Source organism: Mycteria americana, chromosome 6, assembly GCF_035582795.1.
Source record: "Mycteria americana isolate JAX WOST 10 ecotype Jacksonville Zoo and Gardens chromosome 6, USCA_MyAme_1.0, whole genome shotgun sequence".
NCBI classification, from domain to species: Eukaryota; Metazoa; Chordata; class Aves; order Ciconiiformes; family Ciconiidae; genus Mycteria; species Mycteria americana.
Window position 1 is genome coordinate 62,444,518 of NC_134370.1, and position 24,239 is coordinate 62,468,756.

At 48.4% G+C, this 24,239-nt stretch overlaps 1 protein-coding gene across 5 annotated transcripts in view; it reads left to right on the top strand.

Annotated features, from left to right (window-relative positions):
- Positions 1–24,239, top strand: part of NTRK3 (neurotrophic receptor tyrosine kinase 3) — a 221,350-nt gene that overhangs the window by 118,128 nt on the left and 78,983 nt on the right. For all 5 annotated transcript variants that reach the window (XM_075506228.1, XM_075506227.1, XM_075506229.1 and 2 more), the window contains one exon: positions 4,720–4,908. In XM_075506228.1, the coding sequence (XP_075362343.1) occupies positions 4,720–4,908 (189 nt within the window). The remainder of the gene's footprint in view (positions 1–4,719; positions 4,909–24,239) is intronic.

Below are 24,239 nucleotides of genomic sequence, written 5' to 3' on the forward strand. Positions count from 1 at the left end.
TCAGAGTATAGATGTAACATGTTCGATGCTCAGAACATGCAAAGGCTTCTTGAAGTATTAACAAATAGACTCTTTTTACAGTTAATATACACAGTATGTTTGTCCATAGAACAGGCTGAGTTATTTACAGAAACAGCTACTGCATCACTGTTTAGATTTTAAGTTTCAGAGGAGCTCCAAAATATTTTATATTTTGTTTTAAGATCATAGGATGGTATATCAGCAGTTACCCCAGGCTACCCTTGATTATTATTCTGCATTTTTACAGTACAAAGCTGGCTTATTTTCTATCTCCCTCTGCCCATTTCTCTGTCAAGTGGAAGGTAAACCTAAATCTTAAAATCTGTAGTCTCTTTTTCATTTTACTCCATTTTTTCCTTTAACCTTACCTGGAAAATGCACTGCTGAAGCTGGTGAGAATTCTTCCAAATAAAGCCATTCATCAGCATTATACATCAGAAACTCAACCTCTTTACCTACTTAACAGCAAAAAATATATGCTATTGCCAAGACAGATTAAAAAAGTTGAAGTCTAGGTAGCTGCTTTATTTCTAGGAGCTACTAATGGCAGTATATATTTTGAGTGTCAGAGCAATAGTCAAACCTATAAAAGTGATCAGTGACTGCTTGATATCAGTGATGTTTTTAAAGTTTGTCTCAGGCTTGTGCAGCGAGTCCAGCACTCGTCTGAGTCTCAGAGGGGCAACAGAGTGGCTGTGTGCTTAGAGGGAACTTGATCTCAGCTGTGACCAGCCAGAAGAAATGGGAATGAAAGAATGAAAGTGATAAAGAGCCATGACTCTTGTATGAGTTAATGTTGTCCAGATTTCTACACCTCTCCCCCCTGCCAAAAGTTAATAGGAGAAACTTGGAGAAGGCCTCAACTGTAAATTATGTCTTTAATCCAATTACATCCTGTGGAGGATATTGGGAGGAATCGGATGAATGATATGTTATAGTCCATGCCAGCTCAGTCATCAGAAACGTTTCTGAAAGCTTGAAAGCTAGTGCATTGTGTCCATCCTTAGGACTCTTGAGAATGTGAATTGTTTTTTTTCCAAGACCTGGAAATACAGTCAGAGGCAGTAAGCTGTCCCTGGATTACTGCAAGGGTAGAATATACTTTGTGGTTTACTATCCCTGTGGTGTCAGGACTGCAACTGCCTTGGCAGTTCTTGGGGTTTCCTACTTTTGCAGAAATGGGAATGTGTTGAGATGGTCATGGAGCATCAGAGTTCGTCTCTGAGGGTTTTGAGGGTTGGTAGGTCTTGTAAATGTCTAAGCTTGGCAGCATTGACTTAAGCGGGATGACTAAGAGTCTGAATCCATTCACAGGACCTAGTGTTTGCTGGGGAATGGGAATGCAGCTGTGGATCAGCTGAGACATGTTTATCTCTTACCCCATAGATCTTGGACAGGTTTGGGCCATGAAACTAGGGATAACACATGTAGAAAGTCCTCCTAAGAAGTGAGCTGCAGAAAAAAACCTGTGGAGTGTAAAGAAGGTCAGACTCTGGATCTGTTTATTGGCAAGGAAATAGCCATCAGAGAGCATTGGGTAATAGATGCTGGCTGTGCTTAGTTTCACAAGTACCCGATCTCCTTGATCATGCCCTTTCTTTTAGATGTAGCCATGTCCTTCTAACCTGCTTGTGCCAGAGGGACACTGCTCTGATCTGTGTTCCTTAAAAATGAGGAGGTGCTGTGCAAGCAAGGACATCAAGGGTTAAGTGCTGGCAGGGCCTTGTGAGCCCCCCGAGAACTACGTCCCCAGCAGGGTCTGTGCCAGTCTGACGTATGTCCCATGGTTGGTTATGAAACCAGCCATCTCCTTCCAGTACTAATGCTGTAGGAGATGTCCTCTTTGCTCCTTGTCACAAAGGTGTGATTTCCGCTCTCAAAGCAGAGGACAATGAAGACTTCCTTCGTATCATTCACTAGAGAGGCCTTTCACATCCCACTGCCTGATTAGGTACCTTCCTTTGAAGCAACACCTTGGATGCTTAGGGAAAGCAACAAGCCCTCAATAGCCTCTCCCACGCCTCCACTGCAAGGGAGGTCTTTATGGTCTGTCCTCAAATTATCTACACCGGTCTATACCAGCTGATATTTGTATGACTTGTTTTGTGAACTGCACCTTGAAATGCAGAGGTCTCCCCCTCCCCACTGCAGACAGGCCGGCCAGCGGTGCAGGGAACGGCTGAAGGAATGTGCGCGTCATGCAAAACCCAATCCTCCCGGTTTGCGTGCAAAGAATTGACATCGCAAAAGAACAAAAGTAATTCAAACCAAAACTGCCTGTTTGTTTTTTGTGCTTGGAGAAATACAGCGTGTGTAGTCCCAACAGAGGCATCTTGCGGCAAGAGCTGAATTTTGCCTTTGTGTCTCAAAAGCTGGAAGTCACGCGGGCCCGGGGAGTAACGTAAAAAAAAGCCAGAACCTGCCAGAAGGAATTCACAATAAAGGGAGAGACTTTTTTTTCTTGTGACTAAAACACCTGTCATGGCTGCCAGGACTCTGCTAATTACACAATAACTTTATTATATCCCACTTGGAAGAACAAACAATACTTGAAGGTCCAAAAATGAGCAGCCTTTAGACTAGATTAATGCAGGCAGAATGACTGCATGGAGCTGGTGTTAGCCCTGTCCTCCCAGAAGCTCTTGAGAGTAAAATGGCTTGAAGACCCCTCTTTGTTGCTAGTGCACATAATAAAGTAATTGTGCAATTAGAAGTAGATTACTGATGGGAGAGAGGCATTTTCTATGCGATGTAGGTAAAAGACTGGCCTCTCTGAATAGGTTTGAAGGCTCAATGCAGCATCCCTGCTCGCTTTTGCTTGAGCTTCTGGTAGCCCCTGGTAGCATCCAGACAGGAGAAAAGGAGCATCTCTAGTTGAGTGTGGGTTTTCTTCCCATGTGAATATATAAGGGAGGTCCTCATGGAAGGTTGCAGTGTGTCCCCACATTGCCCACCTCCTCAGGATCCTGTGTTTACGCAGCATGAATCTCTGCAGCATGGATTAGAGGGTTTCACCTCATGATGGAGGTGTTTGTGATGTTGGTTTGCAGGTTGGACCCTAGGACGGGTGAGAATAGATGGAAGTGGGGAATAATATATTAAGGCCTGACATTCTCTGAGGTTTCCAGCCTTGGCAGCTGATAGCAAAGGCTGAAGTTAGAAGGTCTAAAAATAAAACAAAGCATAAGCCAAGAATTGGGGTACAGCTGAACATTGTGAAATAGCACTGTGTGGGAAGCAGGCCTTGGCTCTCAATGGTATGGATGCTCTTTCTTTCATCGCTTCTTTTTGCCAATGGGAACAAGCCTGCCATTGGTTAGGGCAAGATTAGAGCGGTGATGCTCTTGGGTGCAGGCACTTGAGTGTAAGAAGTCATGGCTGGGGCAGGAGGCTGGAGGGCCTGGAGCATGGTTGCTGGCTGGCCGACTGCAGGAGGGAGATCGATGTGGGTGCATTTGGGCATGCTGGTGTTTTGGGGACCTTCTCTGTGGAGGTAGACAAGGATGCATAAGTGGGTGCTGGGGGACTTGGGGAAGGCATGTGGACTGTGCTGAGGGCTCCTTGCTGACGGAGCAGTAACTTCAAGAATTTGCATGGTGGTCAGTGCAGAGGAACCACCTCGAGCTCTCTGCCAGGTCCCTCTCAGCCTGGCGGGGATCGATAACAGGTCCCATGAGCAAACAGCAGATGAGAAATTGGGAGTTAAGAAGTACTTGAGATGGTGGCAGATGAATTAGGGGAGACAAGGAGGAGAGAATCTTCTGGGTTTGTTGCAGCTCAGCCTAAAGATTGTGGTGCTGCCTTCTCCATATCTTGCTGGGGGCTCTCCTCTCTGCCATCCTTGGGTGCCTGTGGCCTCCAAGGGGTGCCAGCATGGCAGAGGGGTCCTCCCATGGGAAACTGCCTCTGTGCTCTTGCTCCAGTGAGAGCAATTAATGAATACCAGAGGGGCTGTGGAGGGATAGGAGACTTCCATTGCTCCTGGGGTCTGACTACTTTGCCTCATTTCCTTGCCTGTCTAATGGTGCTGTGAGCTTTTTGGGGTCAGGAGGGTAAGGAGAGATGTTGCCATTTGTTGTGGTGGTAGTGGTGGGAGGCAGCATGAGCTGAGCAGGATCTGCTCCAGTACATCGTGGGTCCCTGTAGGTATCAGCCTGACTGAAGGGCTCTGTGTGCATGCCTGGGTGAAACTGGAGGAGGGGAAACAAGATGGGCAACACAATGGGCAAGAGAAATGGTGTGAATATGGGTTTGGGGTGAAATAGATCTTCTTTGGGGGTGAAATAGATCTTCTCCAGTCTAAGCTTGGTTATTTATTCTGCCAAGCTCGTGATGCCAGGCTATACAGGCACCACAGCAACTGACCTATCTTGTGACAGCTCTAGGAGAGGACTTTGTGCAGGACTCACCTCTGATGTGGTGTTACCTGTAGCTAGCTACTTTAACCCCTACAGGATTGTTAGCCTGGTACCCCAAAACCAGGAAAGAAAAATTGAGGTGTCTTCCCTGCCCTGTGAGCTGCCTGGAGAAACTAGCCAAGGGGACGGGACAACTGCCAGGAGTACTAGGACAAGCATCCTGTCCAGGGGCTGGTGGTGATCCACTGCTGACCCGCAGTGATCCATACCTGTGCGGTCAGCAGGTCTTGCAGGTTCCCTTTCCCCTGTTGTGCCTGACAGATGTGCGTCATGTTTGCAGGTCCCGTGGCAGTGATCAGCGGAGAGGAGGATTCAGCCAGTCCCCTCCATCACATCAACCATGGCATCACGACACCCTCGTCCCTGGATGCTGGCCCGGACACGGTGGTGATCGGCATGACCCGCATTCCCGTCATCGAGAACCCCCAGTACTTCCGACAAGGTCACAACTGCCACAAGCCAGACACGTGTGAGTGCCCGATCCGGCCGGAGGCCCCTGCGAGGACCAGGGGATCGGTTGGGGGGATGGGGGAAGGAGGGCGAGGAGGAAGAGGTTAAGATGATGAGGAAGAAGAGAAGGAGGTTTTTGAGGAGAGTCGGTCTTGGTATGGTCCAGAAACCAAAGTGAATCTCAGGTCTCAGAAATCATAACATACATGTAGGTGCTTCCAGAGAAGACTTTCCACTCTCACCTTCACCTCCCTTCACCTTCCCTCCGCCACCCACCAGTCACCTTCCCCCCTTGCCTGAAAGTGCCATTCGAAGCTGGGCTCTGCCGTGTCGGCTCCAAGTGTGAGGTCCCAGGCATGAGCAAGAGCTGCCTGGGAGCGCGGGGATGGAATTGACCCCTGCCTGGCTGGGGAAAGGACCTGCCTCCCCTTCCTCCTCCAGCAGTTTCCCAGCCATGGGGCTGCCTCCTTGGCTCCCCACTGGGCCAGGGAGAAGCTCAGGACATGTGGCCATAGATGGGGCAGATGCATGGAGATAAAGAACAGGAGGCTTAGATGCTGGTTGTCTTGTTTTCATGGGCTTCTGTAAAGCTTTTGCAGATTCCCCTTACAAATCTGGGTTGTGAACTGGGCTCAGTAGACTAGCAGGTGGAGATCAAGTAGTCCTCTCTGTTTTGCGCTCCTAAATTCTGAGCGTAAAAGAAAAGCGCTGGGTAAAAGGATGCAGGGAGTGCCGCGCTGAAGTCGCCTCTGCTCTCCCCTTGGCTGCTGCTGACTCATGAGCGCAGGAGACATAACTCAGCCCCTGGAAACAGGGAGGAGGCCAATCTCCCAACCTGCAGAAACTCGTTCAGCGTTAAGTGCTCAGCAGGAGCGCACTGCTCCCTGGCCACTGCTCCTCCCGTCGGGATTGGGAGCTGCAGCCGCTGCTCCCATGGAGGTGTCCCTGGGGCAGCCCCTCCTGGGCGCTGCGAGCCGGTGCCCGAGCCGTTATCACCATGCTTTGCTTGCCAGAGCGATGGGGTGTACCCAATGAATGCGCCCGGCTTTCCCTTTGATTTTCATTTTATTGTGCTAAATTTGGTCTGTTTGTAGAGAGGGGGAGGAGGAGGGTGGTGATTAGGCAGGAGCGGAGAAGCTGAATGTAGCATGGTTTTTCTGTGCCGTTAATTATATATTTTACATTTCCTATAGCACCTCATCTCAAAATGATTTACAAACTCTGATAGCTTGGGAGGGGGGGCTCCCCCGCTTTATGTTTTTTCCTTCCCCTCCTATGCTCTCTCGAATCTCTTCAATCTATGCGCCGACCATTGCAAGATGCGGGTGCTGTCGCAGCTGTGCAGTAGCAGAGCTTAAACCTCAAGGGATTAAGTTCTGCTCTGAACGTTTGCCCTGTGGGGCTTGTCAGAGCTGGGCGGGTTGCAGGGGAAGTCACTTGCAGCAGGATTTGGCCTCAGAGTTTCATGGGGCTATTCAATCAGGATCTGAAGAGTTCACAGAGATGCTTGGGGGTGGCATCTGGAGCCGGTTCATGTGTGGAAGGTGCCACGGGGGTGAAATGCAGCACTAGTGACAACTGTGCACACTTGGAAATCCATGGCAAATCACCACCTCCAAGCTCCAGGTTTCCCAGGGTTGTGAGGCAGCGGGGCTGAAACCAAACCCCATGCACAGGCACTCCCTTTGGGTGCTAACAAGAGGCAAACCACAGCTGGATGCTGGCAGGCTGAAAGCCCTTATATTTTTAAGATTTGCTTGTCATTCACAAGGCAAAACCTAGGCTTCAAGACCTCAGGCAGGGTTGGATTTGGTGTGTGTATTGTATTTTAGTCCCCAGGACTTTACTGGGGCAAAACTTCTGACTTTACTGGTGGCTTTGCTGGAGGCTGGAAAGTTTCATAATTCACCTTTTAAATTAACCATGCTTTGGGGAGCTTTTGCTATAAGGGTTTTGTTTGATCTGATGTGCTCTGCTCAACTTAAACCTGAGCTGGAGAATATTTGTTGCTCCTGTTCTCCCTGTGGTTTTCATGCTGGAGGGTTTTTCTTTCCCCCTGTCTAGAGCTTGGACACAAACACTTGCTGTCCAAGCTGTTCATTTGCTGTCACTTGTAGAAAGGATAACTCCTCTGGGCTGGGGAGTGCCTCAATATCCAGCTAAGCCTGTACTGATGCAAGCTGTCACCTCCCTCCTGCCACCCACCTCCTGCAGAGCCCCCATCCAGCTGTGATCAAAGGTGCTCTGTGGCACCCAGTGTCTCTCCTTTGCACAGAGGTGTTGCTAGAGCAACATCTTCAGCAAGTGATTTCTCTCTCCAACGTGAAGCTTTTCTCCTTCCTTCCTCCTGGAAGCATCCTTGTGCTCTTGGATGTTGTCTGGGATGAGGACATGCCGATACCCATTACTGTGCTGCAATGAGGAGAGCAAACTCTATATGCTTAATGCAGTATTAATAGTACATTGATGTGATATAGATCTCTGTCACCTTCTATACTAGCAAACATCGGTTATCACGCAGGGATGACAGATGTTTATTCCCAGCCACTTAGCTCTGCATAATGGAATTGCAGCTGAAATATGGAGAGCAGCTCCCTGCCCGCAGAGCTGCAGCCCCTTGCTCCTGCTGTGCAATGCTGTCCTGTGGGGTCTTCTTGTTAACGTGTCCTCAAGGAGATAGAGACGTGTTCCTCACTGGGGATGTGCTGTCCTCGCATCGATGAGATGAAGGGCACGGAGCCAGCTCTCACCTCTGACTTTCTGGGATTTTTGCAGTTGTCTCTTACCCCCTTTCTGCTACTGCCTGATCTAATCAGGGAGCGGGAGGGACAAGCTTGGCTCAGGGTCCTCTTTCTCTTCCTGGCTGAGGGCTTCTCAAAGAGCCATGGAAGAAACTGCACCACCTTGTTTTCCTGTGATGAAGCATTGAGTCTTTGAGAAGATGCTCCCCCCATCTTTACGCTGTAGCTCCAAGGTGTGCTGGGCAGCAGTAGGGTTTGCAACCAATCCTTGTTTCAGCCATCCTCAGCCCTACCTGGAGGGTTAAGCAAAGAGCTTGGCAATGGAGACAGTCCAACCACAAATTGATTTCAGAAGAATAAGCTGAAATAGTCTTTTTCTCCTGATCTTTTGGACATGGAGGAGAAACCAAGTGGCATAACTGCTTGGCAGATGTCAGCAGGAGAAATGACAGGTTGTGATGAGTTTGCACCTCTCTATATTTGGAAATAAACAGGTGAGAGGAGAAGAACAGGACTTGTTGTGGAACAAGCACTGTGGACAGAATATGTGATGAGGAGATAGGGTGTAGGACCACATAGCTTCAACCTATGGTCAGGGGTTTCGGTCATGCTAAACATGATCCAGTCTACGCTCATTTGTGTCCAGAAAACGGCTATCAGTCCTTCTAGATAGGAAGAGTCAGCTCATTACAACAGATAGCTCCTGATCAGTGGAAAAAAAAAAAGGAGCATCAGCTTGAAATAAGTTCATGAGGCTGTTGGTAGGACATCATTTTCATACATATGCTTCTTGGCAGTAGCAGCAACTTTTAACCTCACCTCCATCTCCTGATGTCCAGGATTTGAATTTGCAAAATGGGTAATTATGAGTAGCTGGAGATTTTTGTAGTGAAAGACTGGTAACGTTTCAGAAGAAACATTTTGGAAGATTGTTTTACTTTAATAGTAGTAATTTATTATCAGCACAATGCATCAGATGGAGATTAGTTCCTGGATCTTATCTCTCAACCTTTACTCAAATGCCACAGCACAGTTTTGCAGTTGCTCTATTTCCTCGTATTTCTTGTCTGACCAAAGAGGTCCTCTCAAGAATGACACAACTCAGAGAAAAAAATCCAAACCTCAATGGAGAAAATGAATCTGGGGGGAGATCCTCTGCAGATCCCTGTCTGTCTCCCATCAGTGGATGCTTGGTTCCCACCACTGCCGTGAAGCTAGACTTTTGGGGCAAGTGGTTTGATTTTGGTGGAGGTTATTGCCAGACGCGACCAGAGCTGGCTGTGTTTTCCTATTCCAGGACTGGCGCAGTCTGGGGACTGGGTTGCATTCTCCACACGGGTGGAACAGCCGTCCTTCCGTAGAGTCCTAATGAGGGTTTTTTTCAACCTCATTTATTACAGGCTGCCCTGACATAATTACATATTCGAAGTTAGTAATTACACTTATTCATGCTAATTAAGTAATTAGATATAATTACACTAACTGTAAATACATGGTAATCGGCTAAAAAGAAGTACTTCAGAAAAAAACAAGGCAAATCACACAATAAAAGTGCCATCAGCACTATTTCACTCAGTACCCTGTCTTTATCTTGTATTTCAGTGCAGTTTAAAAGGAACATTGTGGTCATTTAAAAAATCATACTTTTTAAACAAATAGCTTTCCTTACCTCTGTTTCTAATAGGTCTTGAAAACAAAAATGGGAAGGATATTTACCCTTACCACTGTAAATTCTTTTTGTTTGCCTAGTGTGTTTTGTTCATACTGGGCATGGGAAGCTAAAAAGTATGCAGCATTTCTATTTTTGGTCAGTTCATGTTCCCACTTTTGCCAAAACCACCAACAACATAAAAATAAAGCCATAAATGCTTGCAGTTTCATTTGGCTAAAAAAGAAAACTGAACCTGTTGGTAGTGGAAAAGAGAAACTTTTCCTTTCCCCTCCCCTCTGGCCCCCCAGGGATAAGACGATTTGTCAAATATTATTTTCATGCAATATAAATGTGGAGCCCAGTGTGAAGTGACAGCAGCGCTCTGCTGCCCAGTGCCCAGCCTGGGGCCAGGCTGTACAGGTCTCAGTTCCTCCCACAGGTCTCTGCCATGTCTCCAGTTTCTCCAAACTTCTCTTTTCCTCTTTTTTCCTCTAACATGAAAGCCGGTCTTCAGCCCACGCTCTTCTCCAGCAGGACGCAATGCCTATTCACTTCTCTGAAGTAGGCAATTGTGGGTCAAGACTCTTCTGCACTGGGGCTCCTCACTGCCTTACGATCTTGTCCTTCTCAGTCATCCTGCATGAGATACTTTTAGAGGATTTAATAAGGACCTATGAGTAGCTGTATTCGCATTTATGTGTGTTTTGCTACTCTATTCTGTGTCTCCTCATTTGTCCTAGCAAAGCCTGGGTTTCTGGCTTGGGCCTGTGGAAGAGCCCTGACCTCAACGCTCAGCTGCCAGCAGGTGGAAGGCATTGGAGGTTGCTGCAATGACCTTCTGCCTCCAAATTTTCCTTCCTTCTGGTTTGCAGTTGCCTCTCATAGAAAATGCTCTGAGCTACAAGTGCTGACATGAACGTCCTGCAAAAGATTTGGATGTTGAAGAAACCCCGCAGGCTCTGGCTGGCTGCTTCCAGAGCAGATGTTGCAGGTACCTGAAGAAAAGTGTGAGCAACAAAAATTACTGCTTCTGTCACCCCACGGAGCAGGAATGAACTTCTGTGCCCAGCATCACCTTCTCATCCCCTTCTCCGGGCTGCAACATCTGACTAACAGGAGAGATCCCATGGCCAGTGGGACTCGATTCAACCTGCTCAGATCTTCCCAGCCCTCTCAGCTGGTTTTCCTTACCTGTGGCTATTTTATGCTCTGCGTTGTTTCATCCAGCTCTGAAAGAGCAAGTGGAAGAAATATCCACATTTTTCAGAACTCAGAAGTCCAACCTGTGTTTGCAGAGGTGGAGTGTCCATCCCACCTATTGCACCTGTACTTTGAGTTGCAACCTCATGCTCAGTGAGTCAATCTTCAGACCTTCCTGCCATGATGGTGCTACAGAAATGAGAGCTTTTCAGGCTGTTTTGGAATGGCTGGCAAAATCAATTCCGAATACCTTGCCCGTCGGCCAGCTCTGCAGGTGTTGTCTGGGTGGTTGTATCGAGAGAAAGAAAAGCAGCATGGGAGGGTGGGAAATGTGGCTCTGCCTGGCCCCTGACTGCTTTAGAAGGAGCCGCTGTAGCCAGCAGTGCAGCCCTGCCTTGCTCCAGATGTGATGTGCACCCGATTTAGTTTGCACACAAGCTGATCACCTCCTGCAGCTGCTTGGGTTTCAGATCCTATCTCTGTTACTTGAGCGCGTGTTTACTGAAGATATTTGTAGTAACACCCGTGATCAAAGGGGGCCGAGCAGGCTCCAGCGCCGGTGCGGGGAAGTGACACTGGCAGCACAGCTGCGGTGGGTGATGGCACATTGGGCAGGGACGTTCCTGGTGATGAGGATCCATTAGGAAGAGAAACCCTTAAATTAAGAAGAACATGGCTTTGGGCTGCTAACATTGACCTGCCTCTAGAGGTCCTGGTGATGGAAATACTCCTGGATACAGACATCAAGGAGTGGACAGGGAAGTGTTTTCTCATACAAAACTGCCTGCTCCTCTGGCCTGAAAGCAGCTCCTCTGGCCTGTCTAATCCCGGTGTCTGTAGGGGCGGTGAGCAGGGTTGGCTCACCTGGGGTGATTTTGGAAAGGGAGCCCGTGATGTGTGAACTGTCAAGCACTTAACAAGCCAGGTGAGGGGAGGCCCTGAGCTGGTTTCCTTCTGGATTTGGAGTGGTTCTAGCACAGCCTGCTGCTTGTGCTGCCTGGCAGCCTCACGCCTGCATCAAATGGGTGGGACCGGACTGCCCAAGACATCCACCATCTCATGGAGGATGTGTACGTGCACTCCTGATACTCATCTTGCATCCAGCCCCTGCTCATCTTATATAGGCGCTTACGCCCCCTCCCACTGCTCTTGCAGCATCCCCTGGCCCCCATGCACACACCACTGTCCCTGCATACGTGGACATGTGTTCCCCACCCGCTCACCCATGCACTGTGGGAAAAGCATGGTATAAAACCCTTGCTGAATCAGCTCTTTTTCATTCCCATGGCTCAGCTTCCTGCACAGTGACACCTACACGCTGATCACCTCCGCCTCACGATTGATGCTGCCGAAGCACACGTAGATTTCTGCTGAGCATCCTCGCAGCTCTGCCTTTCCTCGGCAAAGCCAGGGATGCCATGATGCTCCTGACCGGGCACTTCCCTTGCCAGGGATTGCCCAAAGCTATCAAAGATGGTTGCATCTCCAATTTCTAGTGGGTGTTCAGGGTTTGGCAGCACAGGCCTGTTTTTCACCCATGGTGTGGCATGAGTCAAGACTCATTGTAGCAGGGTGAGAGAAAAGGAGTGGGACGAAATGGGGATAAAGCAGGTTTTCATTCCCTATGTTATTGGCTATGTGCCCAGGTATTGGTGCTTCTCTCTATGCAGTTGCGCTTATAGTGCTCTTGACCCCACGGTGCTCTTAAACCTGAAGGAGGAGTCCATGCCAAAGGAAGGAGGGCTCTGTTCATCAGCCAACGCTCCTCGTGCCCGGGGCTTCTTCCCTGCAAGACAGGAGATAGTGACACAGTGCGTGACCTGAAGCTATTGCAAACTCAGGCAGCCCTGGTGTTAGGGGTAACAAAGGGGTTTCAAGAGTGTTCTCTTAATGGCTCATTGATTGTGTGAATTTTGCTGTGGGTCCCTTTAAAAATAGGTGGTGTATGTATGTGTGCATGGGTAGAGTTGTGGTACTGATATCTTTTGGCCATCAGTTAAATAATTGTATTGTTTTTTAATGAGTTTGCTGCGGCTTATAATGCTTGGCTGTTGGGAAAGTATCTGGAGGCTGGGGTACCTCTGCATTCCAGGGACAAGGGGGATCTGGCCGTGGGGTACCCCTTAAGGCACCAGGAGCTCCCAGAGTTTGCAAGGACATCATGTTGTGACTTTTTAGTCTAACTGGGCCGGTTTTCAGGCTTAAAATCTAGCTCTCAGAAGTGCGTGGAGAATCATTGTGGTCAAACAGGAGCTGTCTCTCTGGTTAGAAGATTGCAGACTCTCATTGTTTGTTCATTGTCTGGTTGAATTACAATTCCTAATTAAAAATAGCTGCTATTGTTTAGGAGTTGGAGCAGTTTTGCATGACCACACACATAGCAGGAACATTATTAGTAGCGCTGCCCTGTGGGAGAAGAAGTACAGCCCAAGATCCAGCAATGAAGCTGTATGTTAGGTTAAAAAAATGAAAACCTACCTTGAGTGCTGCTTTTGGGCTAGACAGCCCAAAATACCCCACTCAGTCCTGAAAGCTGGGGAAGGACCCACGTAAAAAGATATTCTGCCTAAAGAGCTTCTCATGGCAAAGGGGGCTTTTGTTTCCCAGCCTAGCATGGTGGCTGGCTCTGGGGCGATGCTGTGCGCAGGCAGTGGTGGCTTGTGCCTCCCGGCAGCATGGGGCTGGCGGAGCAGTGCTGCTCTGTGTAGAGTGGAGCTCGATTGCTTCATGTATAATATATCAAAAACGCAGAAATTGTCATTCTTGGTTGCTGAACATTTCCAGTCCACCTTGGCATCCTTCTGGCTGTCTTGCTCTTGTTGGTCGTGGGTGCGGACAGGGAGTGGGTTCACTGCCAGTGGGGTCGATGGGACGGAGGAAGATGCTGCTGCTAACGGAAGCACCACTTCTGCTGGTGTGCTCCTGAAGCCCTGACCTGAAGCAGCTGTCTTGCACCGTGGTTAAGCGTAAAGCACTAGCCTTGTTGAACCCGGCGTGATTTACTGAAGTGAACAGACCCGGCTGAGGACTCAGCAAACCCATTTCCACGTGTAGCTGATGTAAGATTTGTATGCAAGTGTCTCGAGGTGAAAAGTCCATTGAATTCACAGCATGTAAGGATTGCTCTCGATGCCCGGGCTTGTCTCCCATTAAGGCAGGGTTTACTGCATAATCCATTTTTAGATTCCTGCACGCTCATTCCTAAACAGACTGCAAGTTACCTAATGCTGAACCCTGCTTGAATCTGTTTTTTGGGCCCCGCCTCCCTGCCCCTACCAGGATAGATCTGTTTAAGAGACAAGAACAAATGGAGACTCAGTGAAAACATGAAAATTTCTGTATGCACATCAACGATCGGGCTGTCCTGCCGTCTGCAGCTAAGCGTGGTCAATACGGGATGCAGTACTCAGACTAAGCAACTGTAAACTCAGCTTTTCCTGATGTTCGTTCCAAATTGCTATTTGTTGCTGATGTTGCAGCAGTACCTGCGGTTCTCCGTCACAGTTGCGGGTCTGCAGAAATGTCACACCTTTCAGCCCTACTAACCTATATTTCCTCAATGAATTTTAGCACTGAGTCTGAAGGTTACTATACCTACCTATTTATATACATGTATATATATCATATATATGTTTGACCTATTTGAAATGTACTGTTTTATAATGTTTGGACACCTGTTCTTATCTTGCTAATACATTTTAACAGGTTTTACATCATCCTTCCCTGTCCCACCACCATACCTCCTTTTTTTCCCTTTGCGAGGGAAAAGGGATCTATTATTTTTCCCCACAAGCATCTCTTCAATTCAGGATGGGCAGTTTCTCTGGCTCCCGTAAGTGTGACTAGGAGACAAGGCAGCTAGGTCTTCTAAGTATATATGGCAAATTTGCAATTAGAAGAAAACACTGGAACAAAATTACTTCAGCCCTTGTCTCTCTTCCCCCAGCCCTCCCCACCCCTCCGCCTCCCTCTTGCAGGATTAAGCTAAGATAATCCTCAGATGAGCAAGATCTTTGGGAAAGCAAAGAAGCAAAGTAAAACCAAGGGAGGAGAAAGAAAAATCCTTCACACTCAACACTAATAAGGAAATTACGGGTGTCCTACATTATGAATTGCATGAATTTTTAATGGTTAGAAATGCAGTTGATTTATAAGGCATCTATCCTGGACTGCAGGGCCTGTCACCAGCTAATAAATAAATGACAGACCCTTTGTATTAAAAGTATCAGTCATTTTACACTTCTGCACTGTAATTGATGCGGAGCATTGAGCAAGGGGAGATGATGGCCGTCAGGTGTATACCAAAGCAAAGGACCTCATGCTTCAAGCCATACCTGAGGTCCTGATATACCAGAAAGTTGCAGCCCAATCTTCAAGTCTTCTCTCAGATGGGCCACAGCTTCTGCTCTATACCATTGCTCACAATCCAAAACCAAAAAGAAATAAAGAGCTTGGCAAAGGGCTCCGTGATTTCGAAAGGTCATTTTAAGCCCAGCTTAGGGCCCTGTTTCATGTGTCTTATGCTCCAGGACAAGTTAGTTACTCACAGACGGCAGGAGAAGCTCCATCTGAGGTGGCTGCCCAAAGCTGCCTTCCTACACATGGAAGGAGATAGAATGCTTTCGGTCTTCCCCGTGTTAGACACTTTGTTCAGGATGGGGGAGATTGTGCTGTCTGTTCTCTCGACAGTCCTGGCTATTGGTGCAGCCAGGGTGAAGCTAGCTCAGAGTCAGAGATCAGCATGAATTCATATGAATCCCACCACAAATGTTCACGCTGAGGGCTGTGTTAAAAATAAATTCTGGGCAAATTCCAGAGATGGAGTGGGGTGGGACTGTCCTGTTCCCATGCCAGATCCCGGCAGAGCCCAAATGTCAGGGGAACCTTACTGAGAGCACAGCAGGCTGCTGAGGGATGGGGTATATTTTATCCTCTTCTTAACGAGGAGAAGTAACCTGGCATCTTCCACCTCCACTGTTTCCTGGAAAGAGCTATTTCCCCTTCCAGCCCATCAAGGGGCTGCCAAGCATCTTCATCTCCATTTTATGGATAAGGAGAGGCAGCTGGAAAGACATCAATTTGCTCAAGGTCACACCAGGTTGCTGACAGCTAGCAGTCTGGCCCGTGTTCAGACTGTTGGACCATGTTGCGTGTTTATGAGTCGCCACCTGAAGTCCTTTCACAGCCAATCTTTTGGAGTCAGGAGTTTAGATGGACAAACAAGTTCTTGGAGCTGTCAGCTGTATATTATGATCCCACAAAACAGCAGTTCTGAGCTTTTCCTACTCCTTTCCAGATAGGTTAGATCAAATTCTCCCTTTCCATCTTCATGGGGGCCATGCTACAGTCTAACATGTTTCTGCTTTGCTCTCTTGACTAATTCTGAAGAGACCTTTCCTTGCCAACCTCCTAGGAGCTCTGTCAACCTCATTGCACCTAGGCATTGCCTCCTGGCCTGCTTGGTTGGAGTTGGAGTTGGTTGGAGCCCTAGTGCTGGGCTCGGAGGAAGAACAGTTATTTTTTACCTTGGCTTTAGCTCCTGGCTGAAGGAGTTGAGTGGGGAGCCTGGGATACGAGCCTCGCTGCCCAAGGAAAGCACCACTCTCCAAGATGCAGGCTTTCATCTTGACCTGGAGGAAGGAAGCGCTTATTGCCTTATTTATTATGTTTCCCCATAGCAGTGTAAATACTATATCCATGATAGATATGGATCTTATGAATAATATAGAGATTTGAACTAAGTAATTGCAGGGCTTTTTTAATACAAAAGATCCTCAGCGTCAAGTAGTATTAATGATCTGTCTTGATGCAGTCTCTGCAGAGGGCAATTGCAAACCCAAGTTCCGTGAGAATTTGAGAAATTGGGGGAGAAATCCTAATGTGCTGTTCATCCCCTCTGTTCCCTTTGGGACACTCCAGAAAGAGTATCCTGTCTGCTGATTTTTTCTCAGCTTTCCCTAGACTCTGCAAGGACGGGAAGGCTAATTGAGTTTTGGGAAAACAAATCCCTTTTGTAGGCAGGCTGGGCTGGGCTGTCAGAGGAGGCAACTTCGGGAGGAAATGTAATACAAAGATTCTAGCAGCTCCCTGTGGTCACTAACAGTTCTCTGGACATTTCTGGAAGAGTAAAATGGTTAGTTACAGTGAAATAGCTAAATTCAGGCAGAGGTAATGATATTCTATGTCTCTGCTGATGTGAGTCTTTTCTCTTCTCTGTAGTTTTAATTTGAAGCTCTCCTTTCCACTTGCTCTCTGGAACCCTTGTGCAGCCTTGCTATTAAACAGGTGGCTACATTATTATAAGAAATTCTCTATAAAGTCCACTCTTTAATGCCTTAGAATCTTTGGGGATGAATTTAAGATACTAATAAGTATTAAGATTTAACACCTAATACTTCTTTGCAGTGGCATCGCTAGGGGGGAAGGGATAACGGGATAGTAATTGCAGGGTGTGCTGTGGGTCATTTTGTGCCTTGCATCACTGGTTGCAGAGAGCTGGTAGCCAGGCTGGCTTCACTGTTTGCAGAGAGCTGGTAGCCTGGCTGGCTGGTCCTTCTTGCTCCCTGCTGTAGGTGTGCCAGGTGCCGCTGTTAGAGCTGCAGAGCTCTAAGGCGTCTTTAAATTAATGGAGCTGTCTAAGAAGGTTATGAATGCCTTTTCAATTTATTTTTTTTTCCCCCAAACATAGCATCTCAAGCCTTGAATCAGGCTGTTAACCTTCTTCATTCCTCTTTCTAGCCATGTTCCTCTTTAAGGTTATTTCTTTTCCTTCTTCCACCATCGCCCTTTTAACAGGAACAAGGGCAGGGGAGACCTGTGGACTTGGTGGCCCGTGTTCTCCTGTTGTCAGTCCTGGAGGAGCAGGTCTTGCTGACCTCTGCAGGCTGTGTTGAGTGGGGAGCACGGGCTCAGGTGTTTCTTTGCTACAAGAATGGTAGCTCATTAACACTCTGTGCCCTGCAGATAACTTTTATTGATCATCAGCTGCTTAATCAAAAACTCTATCACAGTTTGCTTCGATTATTCTTTTCCATCTCTTCATCTCTGGAGAATCAGCTTAGCGAAAGTTAATGTACTCATTATGCAGTTGGGAAACCACTGCCACAGACTGCTATGTAAATCATAGGTTTTAGGAAGGTTTGTGTCCTCCCTCCTGCATGTAGCAGGATGAATATATTTGGTGCATATTCCTCCGCTTGATGGGGTGAAACAGGCACTGGGGAAGTTGTGCTGAGCTGGGTTTTGACCTGCCTGGTGTGGCAGTACTCGCCTCGCAGCTCACGCAGAGCCCAGGCTCCACATATAGATCCTCACAGTCCCGGTATAGTGATGAACAGCACTGCTGCTACACCTAGTACTAACCCACCCTCACCTTTCCAGAGACACGTGGTGGCCTCCACATCACCATAAATACCTGCCAACATGTGCACCTGGACTGCTGGAGACCTCCCTCCCCTCTCATAGAGGGATGTTTGAGTTGAAGCAGCTTTATGGATTTGTCTCTGCTGGTGATTGCTTGCCAGTTGGGTGATGAGGGCTTTCCTATGGGAGACCAAGTCCTCAGGAGAGGGTATGAGAGAGCTGGGATGGGAGGTGACCTGTGTAGGGGTAAGCTAAGGAAGAGGGCACGGACAGGAGATGTTTGAGAGATGTGAGCTGGGCGAGGGAGATGGGAGGAGAGCTGAGTGCCAAACCATGGTGGCGGGAGTCTGCACAGCTGGACCATGCGTTGGTTTTTATTTTCTGATGATCCGTGTGCAATGGATATACAGACACAGAAGTGGTGACTTACCGTAAAAGTAGGACGTTAAGCCCCCTGTCTAAACAGATCTCATCACTCCTGAAGTCAGCACCCTGAGTGTGTTGCTGTTGGGTATTTTTCTGACACAGTGAGGGCCACGGCTGGAAACCTGCTCTGTGAATAGTGGCTTTACTCTTTTGGAAACCATCAGAGCTCCAGGGTTGGGGAAGCGAGGAAGCTGTGTAGGAAGTGGCAAAGATATTTCCCAGCACTTGCCATGTTTTAATGACCAGCTCTGAGAAGTGGCAGGCCAGTTTGAATAGGGAAACAGGAAGGGCTTGGGAGGGAAACCCTGAGACAGGAGTGCTGCTTGTTCCTGCCGCTCCAAACTTATCTCACACTCTGGTTTTGCTTGATGTCCTGGTATGATTCATTTTCCTTTTGTCTTTTAATGTTTGCTGCATAAAATCATTCTTCTTGATCCTATATGCTATCAGGGCGACATATTCCGTGCTGGTTATGATGTTGCAATGACTTAATTTGATTGTGGAGGGTCGTGTCCTGTATAATGTTGTCTCATTTTCTCAGTAGTCGATACAAACTTGATTTTATTTTCTTTGAAAAGAAAGGAAGTGGGGGCAGGAACCTAGCATCCATGGCCCAGCTTTTACCTGCAGCCCTTACCTTGTTGCCTGGCTGTGAGGCTGAGATGGCACACATAGTTCAGCGTGAATGGGACCTGCAGGCTCTTTTTATTTTTTTTTTTTTCCTGCCGGTACTGAAGGGGAGAAAGGATGGAAGCTACAGCAGAGAAAGGCCCTCATTTGTAGCTGCCGGCACCTCTGATTTGCCTCAAGGAGTCATTATTCCAACAGGCTGGACGCCCTCTTGATGGAGCTTATCTCCGGAGGGGAGGGTTAGCTGTGTCTCCCCGTGGGACCTGGGTGAGTGTTTAGCTTTCTCCTTTTGTCTCCAATTAGATGCTTGGTCCTTTGTACCTCTGTGTTTCACCTGCCTCAAAGACCCTTCACCTGCCTTATGCCTCTGTTGTTTATGAGTAGCTCAGAGGGGAAAAGGAGGGTCTGGTCTCAATTTGTGTGGCTCACTTGCATGTGAAATAAGCATGTCATTTCAGAAGTGGTGGCAGCAGCCCGCGTCTCCTGGCCCTGCTGGTCTCCTTCAGGGTGGCTTCGACAACTCCAAGGCTGTGGCTTGGGGAGCGGTGGCAGGGCTTGCTCGTAAACTGGAAGTGCCACTGTGTTTTTGCAGAGCTCTTTCAGAAGATGGTGTTTTTTCAGCAGCTCATAAAGGAGGTGTCAGCCCAGTGTCTGTTGTCAGCCCAGTGTCTGTTCTGTGGGAAAAAGAACCTGCTTTTGCAAACTGAAGATTGCAGCAAGCACTTAGCTTAGCTGGCTTGTGGGCCATCTCTGCCAGCTGGGATTGCTGGTGTGGCAAATTATTCAGTTGATGGTTTCATTGCTATTTTCCTTATGGGCCCTGGACTTTCTTCCTTTGTTCTTAGGGTATTCCTCACTCAGCCCTGCTTCCTCCTCTTCCTTTGGGCGTTCAGTGGGCTTTCGATTAAAAATGGATTTGTTGTGGTGACAGAGCAGGAGTCAGAGAGGCACTGGCAGGCAAAACGGACCGTGATTTTGCAGCTTTAGCTGCAGGTAGGAGTTGAATAAATGAGTCTACAGATCTGTGTTGCTGGTGTGCCACCAAGCAGGTTCCCTTGGCTTGGGTCAAGGATTTAGCGGTGACAGGAAGAGGCCAGGCTGCAGAGTGGCAGCGATTTGTGTGGCTGGGCAAGGACCAAGGGAACGGGATCGTGAGCCTTGAGGGCAGGAAGAGAGGGAGCAGGTTGGACATCGGCCACTCACGTGATCCTCCTTGGCAGGATACCAGGTGTCCATGGGCCAAGCGCCTGGCATGGTACAGCCAATGTCCCTGATTTGTTCTCGGTTTCAAAATATTTAATCAGAGAATCAAATATGAAGTCTCTTTAAGAAGAGACTGGCACACAGCAGCTGGCTGAGTGTCGCAATCAATGTATCCGCTGTGGAATGTTTCCTGCAGAAATATTACATCCTCTCTCATTTACTTGATGATCTTTAGGGTGAATCAATCAAAAGATGCTGCACACAAATAGTTCAGCCTGTGATCCTGTGGGTGTCCATTAGAGAGGCATTTGCTCCGTGTTAATGGACCTGTTGATTAACAAACAAACCATTGCTTTTTAAATAGAAAGCTGTTACTTGATGGCAGTTGTTAGCATTCACTTTTCTGCTGCCCCACCTCTCCTATATACAGCTCTCACTCTATGCCAATGCAGGCGACTGCTGCAACAAAACCCAGGTCTGCACTGCTGGAGGGAAAAGCACTCACATCTCACCCAAGCAGTTATCAGAGGTGGACCTTCTCCTGGAGGTTGGAAAGGACAGAGAGAGACTTCTTTGTACTCAGCGTGTGATTTCACCACTGCATGTCGTCTTCTGTTAATTGTGTTTTCTGCACCCATCTGCCCCGGCATGTAATCCCCTGTCGGACTCCAGCAATGTCCGAGGAAGATCTTCCCCTGACATCCCCAACAGGTCAAGGCTCAGCAGCTCCTTCAGTCTTGGGTTTTACACCAGGCTGAGTGCATGGGAGTTTTTATTTGGGTCTGTAAAGCCTCTGGTCTGTTGGAGCAATATTGTGTTCACTTCCTTTCCCTACAACACGGACATTTTCCTAGTCTCCACTTTTTCTGGGTGAAAATTTGCCCATGTTGCAGTGTTAGTTCTTGCTTTTCTGATGCTAGCATGGCGTGAACCCCAGCTGGCATTTTAAGCAGTAGAAGATCAGGATGATGCCCACTGCGATGTCCTTACCTTTGAAAGCCCTTGCACAAGCCTGAGTGGACCCAACCCACTGATGACCAAAGCTGTGTAGACAAGGAAGCAGCATGTTCAGTGCTGCCAGAGCTCTGGTGTGGCACTGGAAACGTGCTCCCCAGACACAGCCCAGGACGATATCACCATGCTGAGACACGTAACACAGCTAATTGCAGAGGCAGTCACGCCGCAGGGCTGACCGGCCTGAAAGGACCAGGGTAGCGGCTGTGGGTGGTGTTTAGCCTCATGCTGGTAGTTGCCAGCAGCTGTTCTGCTTTCTGGGAAGTGTGTTTGGATCCCTGCTGCTCAGCCACAGGCTGTGGGGGCATTTGGTCCTCACCCAGGCTGCTGGTGCAAAGCAGCCACTGTTCAGTCTGGCAGGCCAAGCATTGCTTCAGCCCACTGCAGAGGGGACCGACCCCCACCATGTCACTTGTTTAGCTCCATCCTTTATTGCTACAAACCGACTCGCCCAGGGCTGTCCTTCCCACAGCTGGTGGGAGTCAAAGTGACGAGGCAGTTAGTGGATTAGGGCAGCAGAGTGAAAACCATTTGGCGTTTCTATCCTGATTCTTCTGGGTGCCTTTAATTAGCATGATTGCTCAGCACGCGATTTTGCCATGTTCTTTAGCTCCCCTGGTTGGAATAATTATTCCCCCAGCTCCTTTTGTTCCAATTCCTGATCGCTTACAAAGTCTCCTGTTAAAAGCCATTAAATCCGTAATGTAAAGTGAGAGTAAATGTTCAGCAGCGTTATGCTCTCAGCCCCACACACGCTCACCAGCACTCCTCTGCTCCCTGCCTCGTGCTCTGCGCTGCAGCATCGCTCTCTGCTTTTCTCTCGCACGCTTCCTCGCTGGCCATCCCACGTGTCCCACATGCAGCAGGTTGTGTGCACACTCTCCCTGCTTTTTGCTGGCAATTTTGGTATTGCTCAGCTCGGTTTCCTCTCTGCATGGGCTGGTTTTCACACTGAGGTTGAATTTATGGCTGTGGACTCTGATCTCTTATGTTTAGTTGCATGTGCAAATATGAAAGTGCCATGAGAAGTGGATGTTTTTGCATGCTTTTGCCCAGGTGTGGGCAGCTCTTTCTTTGAGGAGCAGTGTACATAGAGGAGGACATGTCCTGTCTGTTGTGGCAGGCAGGACTTCTGATGACAGATGATGGAGAAGAGGAAAGAACTTATTTTTTAAGTAAAGCTGTTTCCCTTTTTCTCAAGCGTGAAATCCTCTGGGGGAGGGAAAATGGGTTTTGGATAGTTACATTCCTGGGAGTTTCTGTGTTGCAGTGCCTCCTCATCCGGAGGCCTGAGAGCTCAGCCCCTTCCCTGTCCCTCATCTCTGCTGATATTTGATCAGCACATGCCAATGACACAAGTGAGGCAGACAGACACAAAGGCTTGCACAGAATTATATGGTGTGAAATAAGATTGGGCTGAAGTGCTTTAAATGCCTTGTGTGTTTAGGTAACTTGATGTGAGAGGGAGAAGGGAGAGGGAGAGACTTATTTTCAGACCCAGAATGAAACTGGGTCAGAGAAGGGTCTGGCAGCCATGTAGTTCGTTAAGCCTGGAGCCGACTGCCAGAGCAAAAATGCACAGGTAGACCACTTGCTGGAAAAAGCTTGTAGGAAAGAAACTCTGGTCCTTCCTCCCTCCTTTGAATGAAGACTCCTAATTGACAGCAGCCATGCGTTTTGGGCTTAGGTCTTCATTTGCTGCCCTGCTGTGATGTGCCAGACCTTCCCCGCTCTGCAAAGCTCACCCTCCGCTGTGGGGCGGAGTGAGGGTCTCCTTGCACAACAGCAGCCCCCCGGTGCACTGCTTTGGGGGCTCCCCAGTCACCTCATCTCTGCTTTGCTGGCTGCAAGGATCTTTCCAGGCCTTTCATACCTTCTCTTGCAAAAACATACTATGTTTCGCCTGTGTTTTGTGGGAGCAAAGCCCTTTCTCCCCTCCTGCAAAATGAAGGCCACCACAGATACCTGCCACTCATTTGGTTGGTACTACCCAAATTGTTCCCTAGGAGCAGCATGATCCCAGTGCAAACCTATGTTCCTCTGCTTGCTGGTCCCCTCTTCCCCTGGGGAAAGCACAGCCCTCCCTGTGCCCTGGGCTGTGTGTTTTAGAGCTTGCCACATACTGGCAGGTACCGAAACATGGTCTTGAAATAAAATCTGGAGCCGGGAGCTCTCCCCTGGAACATTACTGACACTCTTCTGATATATTTTGGTATAGAAGGCAACTTATTTCGAGAACCATCTAGTGGGGCAATTATCAAGAGAAGAAGAGCTGTAGTGGCAACCTTCATTTCCAAAACAATCAGCAGAGTAGGAGTGCTGGAGAGACACAGACGAAGGACAATAATTCCAGACAACGCAGCATCCAAACAGCCTAAAAAATCAACAAAACCTTGTTCCTCAAGGCTCCCTGCTGCTCTCACTGTGTTTTTGCCCTCAGCTCTTCCTGTTCCCATTTACAACTCCTCTGTAGTGCTCGGTGCCTCCTTGCCTGCTGAGATCTCCCACACTCCTCAGTTTCCATCCTCAGTTTGTAAACTCCACGAAATCATGTTTCCCCACAGGATGCTGCTCCTGACACTTCAGGCTCTCGGGCTTGTACTGCTCCTGGGCTTCCTGGAGGGCAACTCTGGCCTTTCTAGATGATGTATGGAATTGCTGGAGCAGATGGCAAAGAGACTTGAGCAAGCAAGGATTTATCCTGGGCCTTGATCAGCTCCTCCACCAGCCTCCTTCTGTCCTCTGGAGAGCAGGAGAGTATCATTGGCACTGTCTGGGCAGGGAAGGTGCTAGCTGCAGACTGCAGTGGTTGTGTGCTTTCCTATCCACTGTGTGTGTCTCCTTTTAGTGTCTGCTCTCATATCCCAGCCATCTGGCTTTACCAAGCACTTCTGTCCCCTTCTAGACCCTAGAGCTCCTGGAGAGGACAGCAGTCTGGGAGCTGGGGCTATTCCCTGTTGAGTGCCCATGACTGGCATCGGTTCCTTCGGGGACCTTGGGGAAACCGTGGTCCTGCTCCGTACCACCGTTTTGCCATCTGCGTAATGAATATAACAGCTCCTGCTTCCCCAGGGAATGAGCAAGGCGTAACAAATTAATGTTTATGAAGTGTTCTCCGGCTGA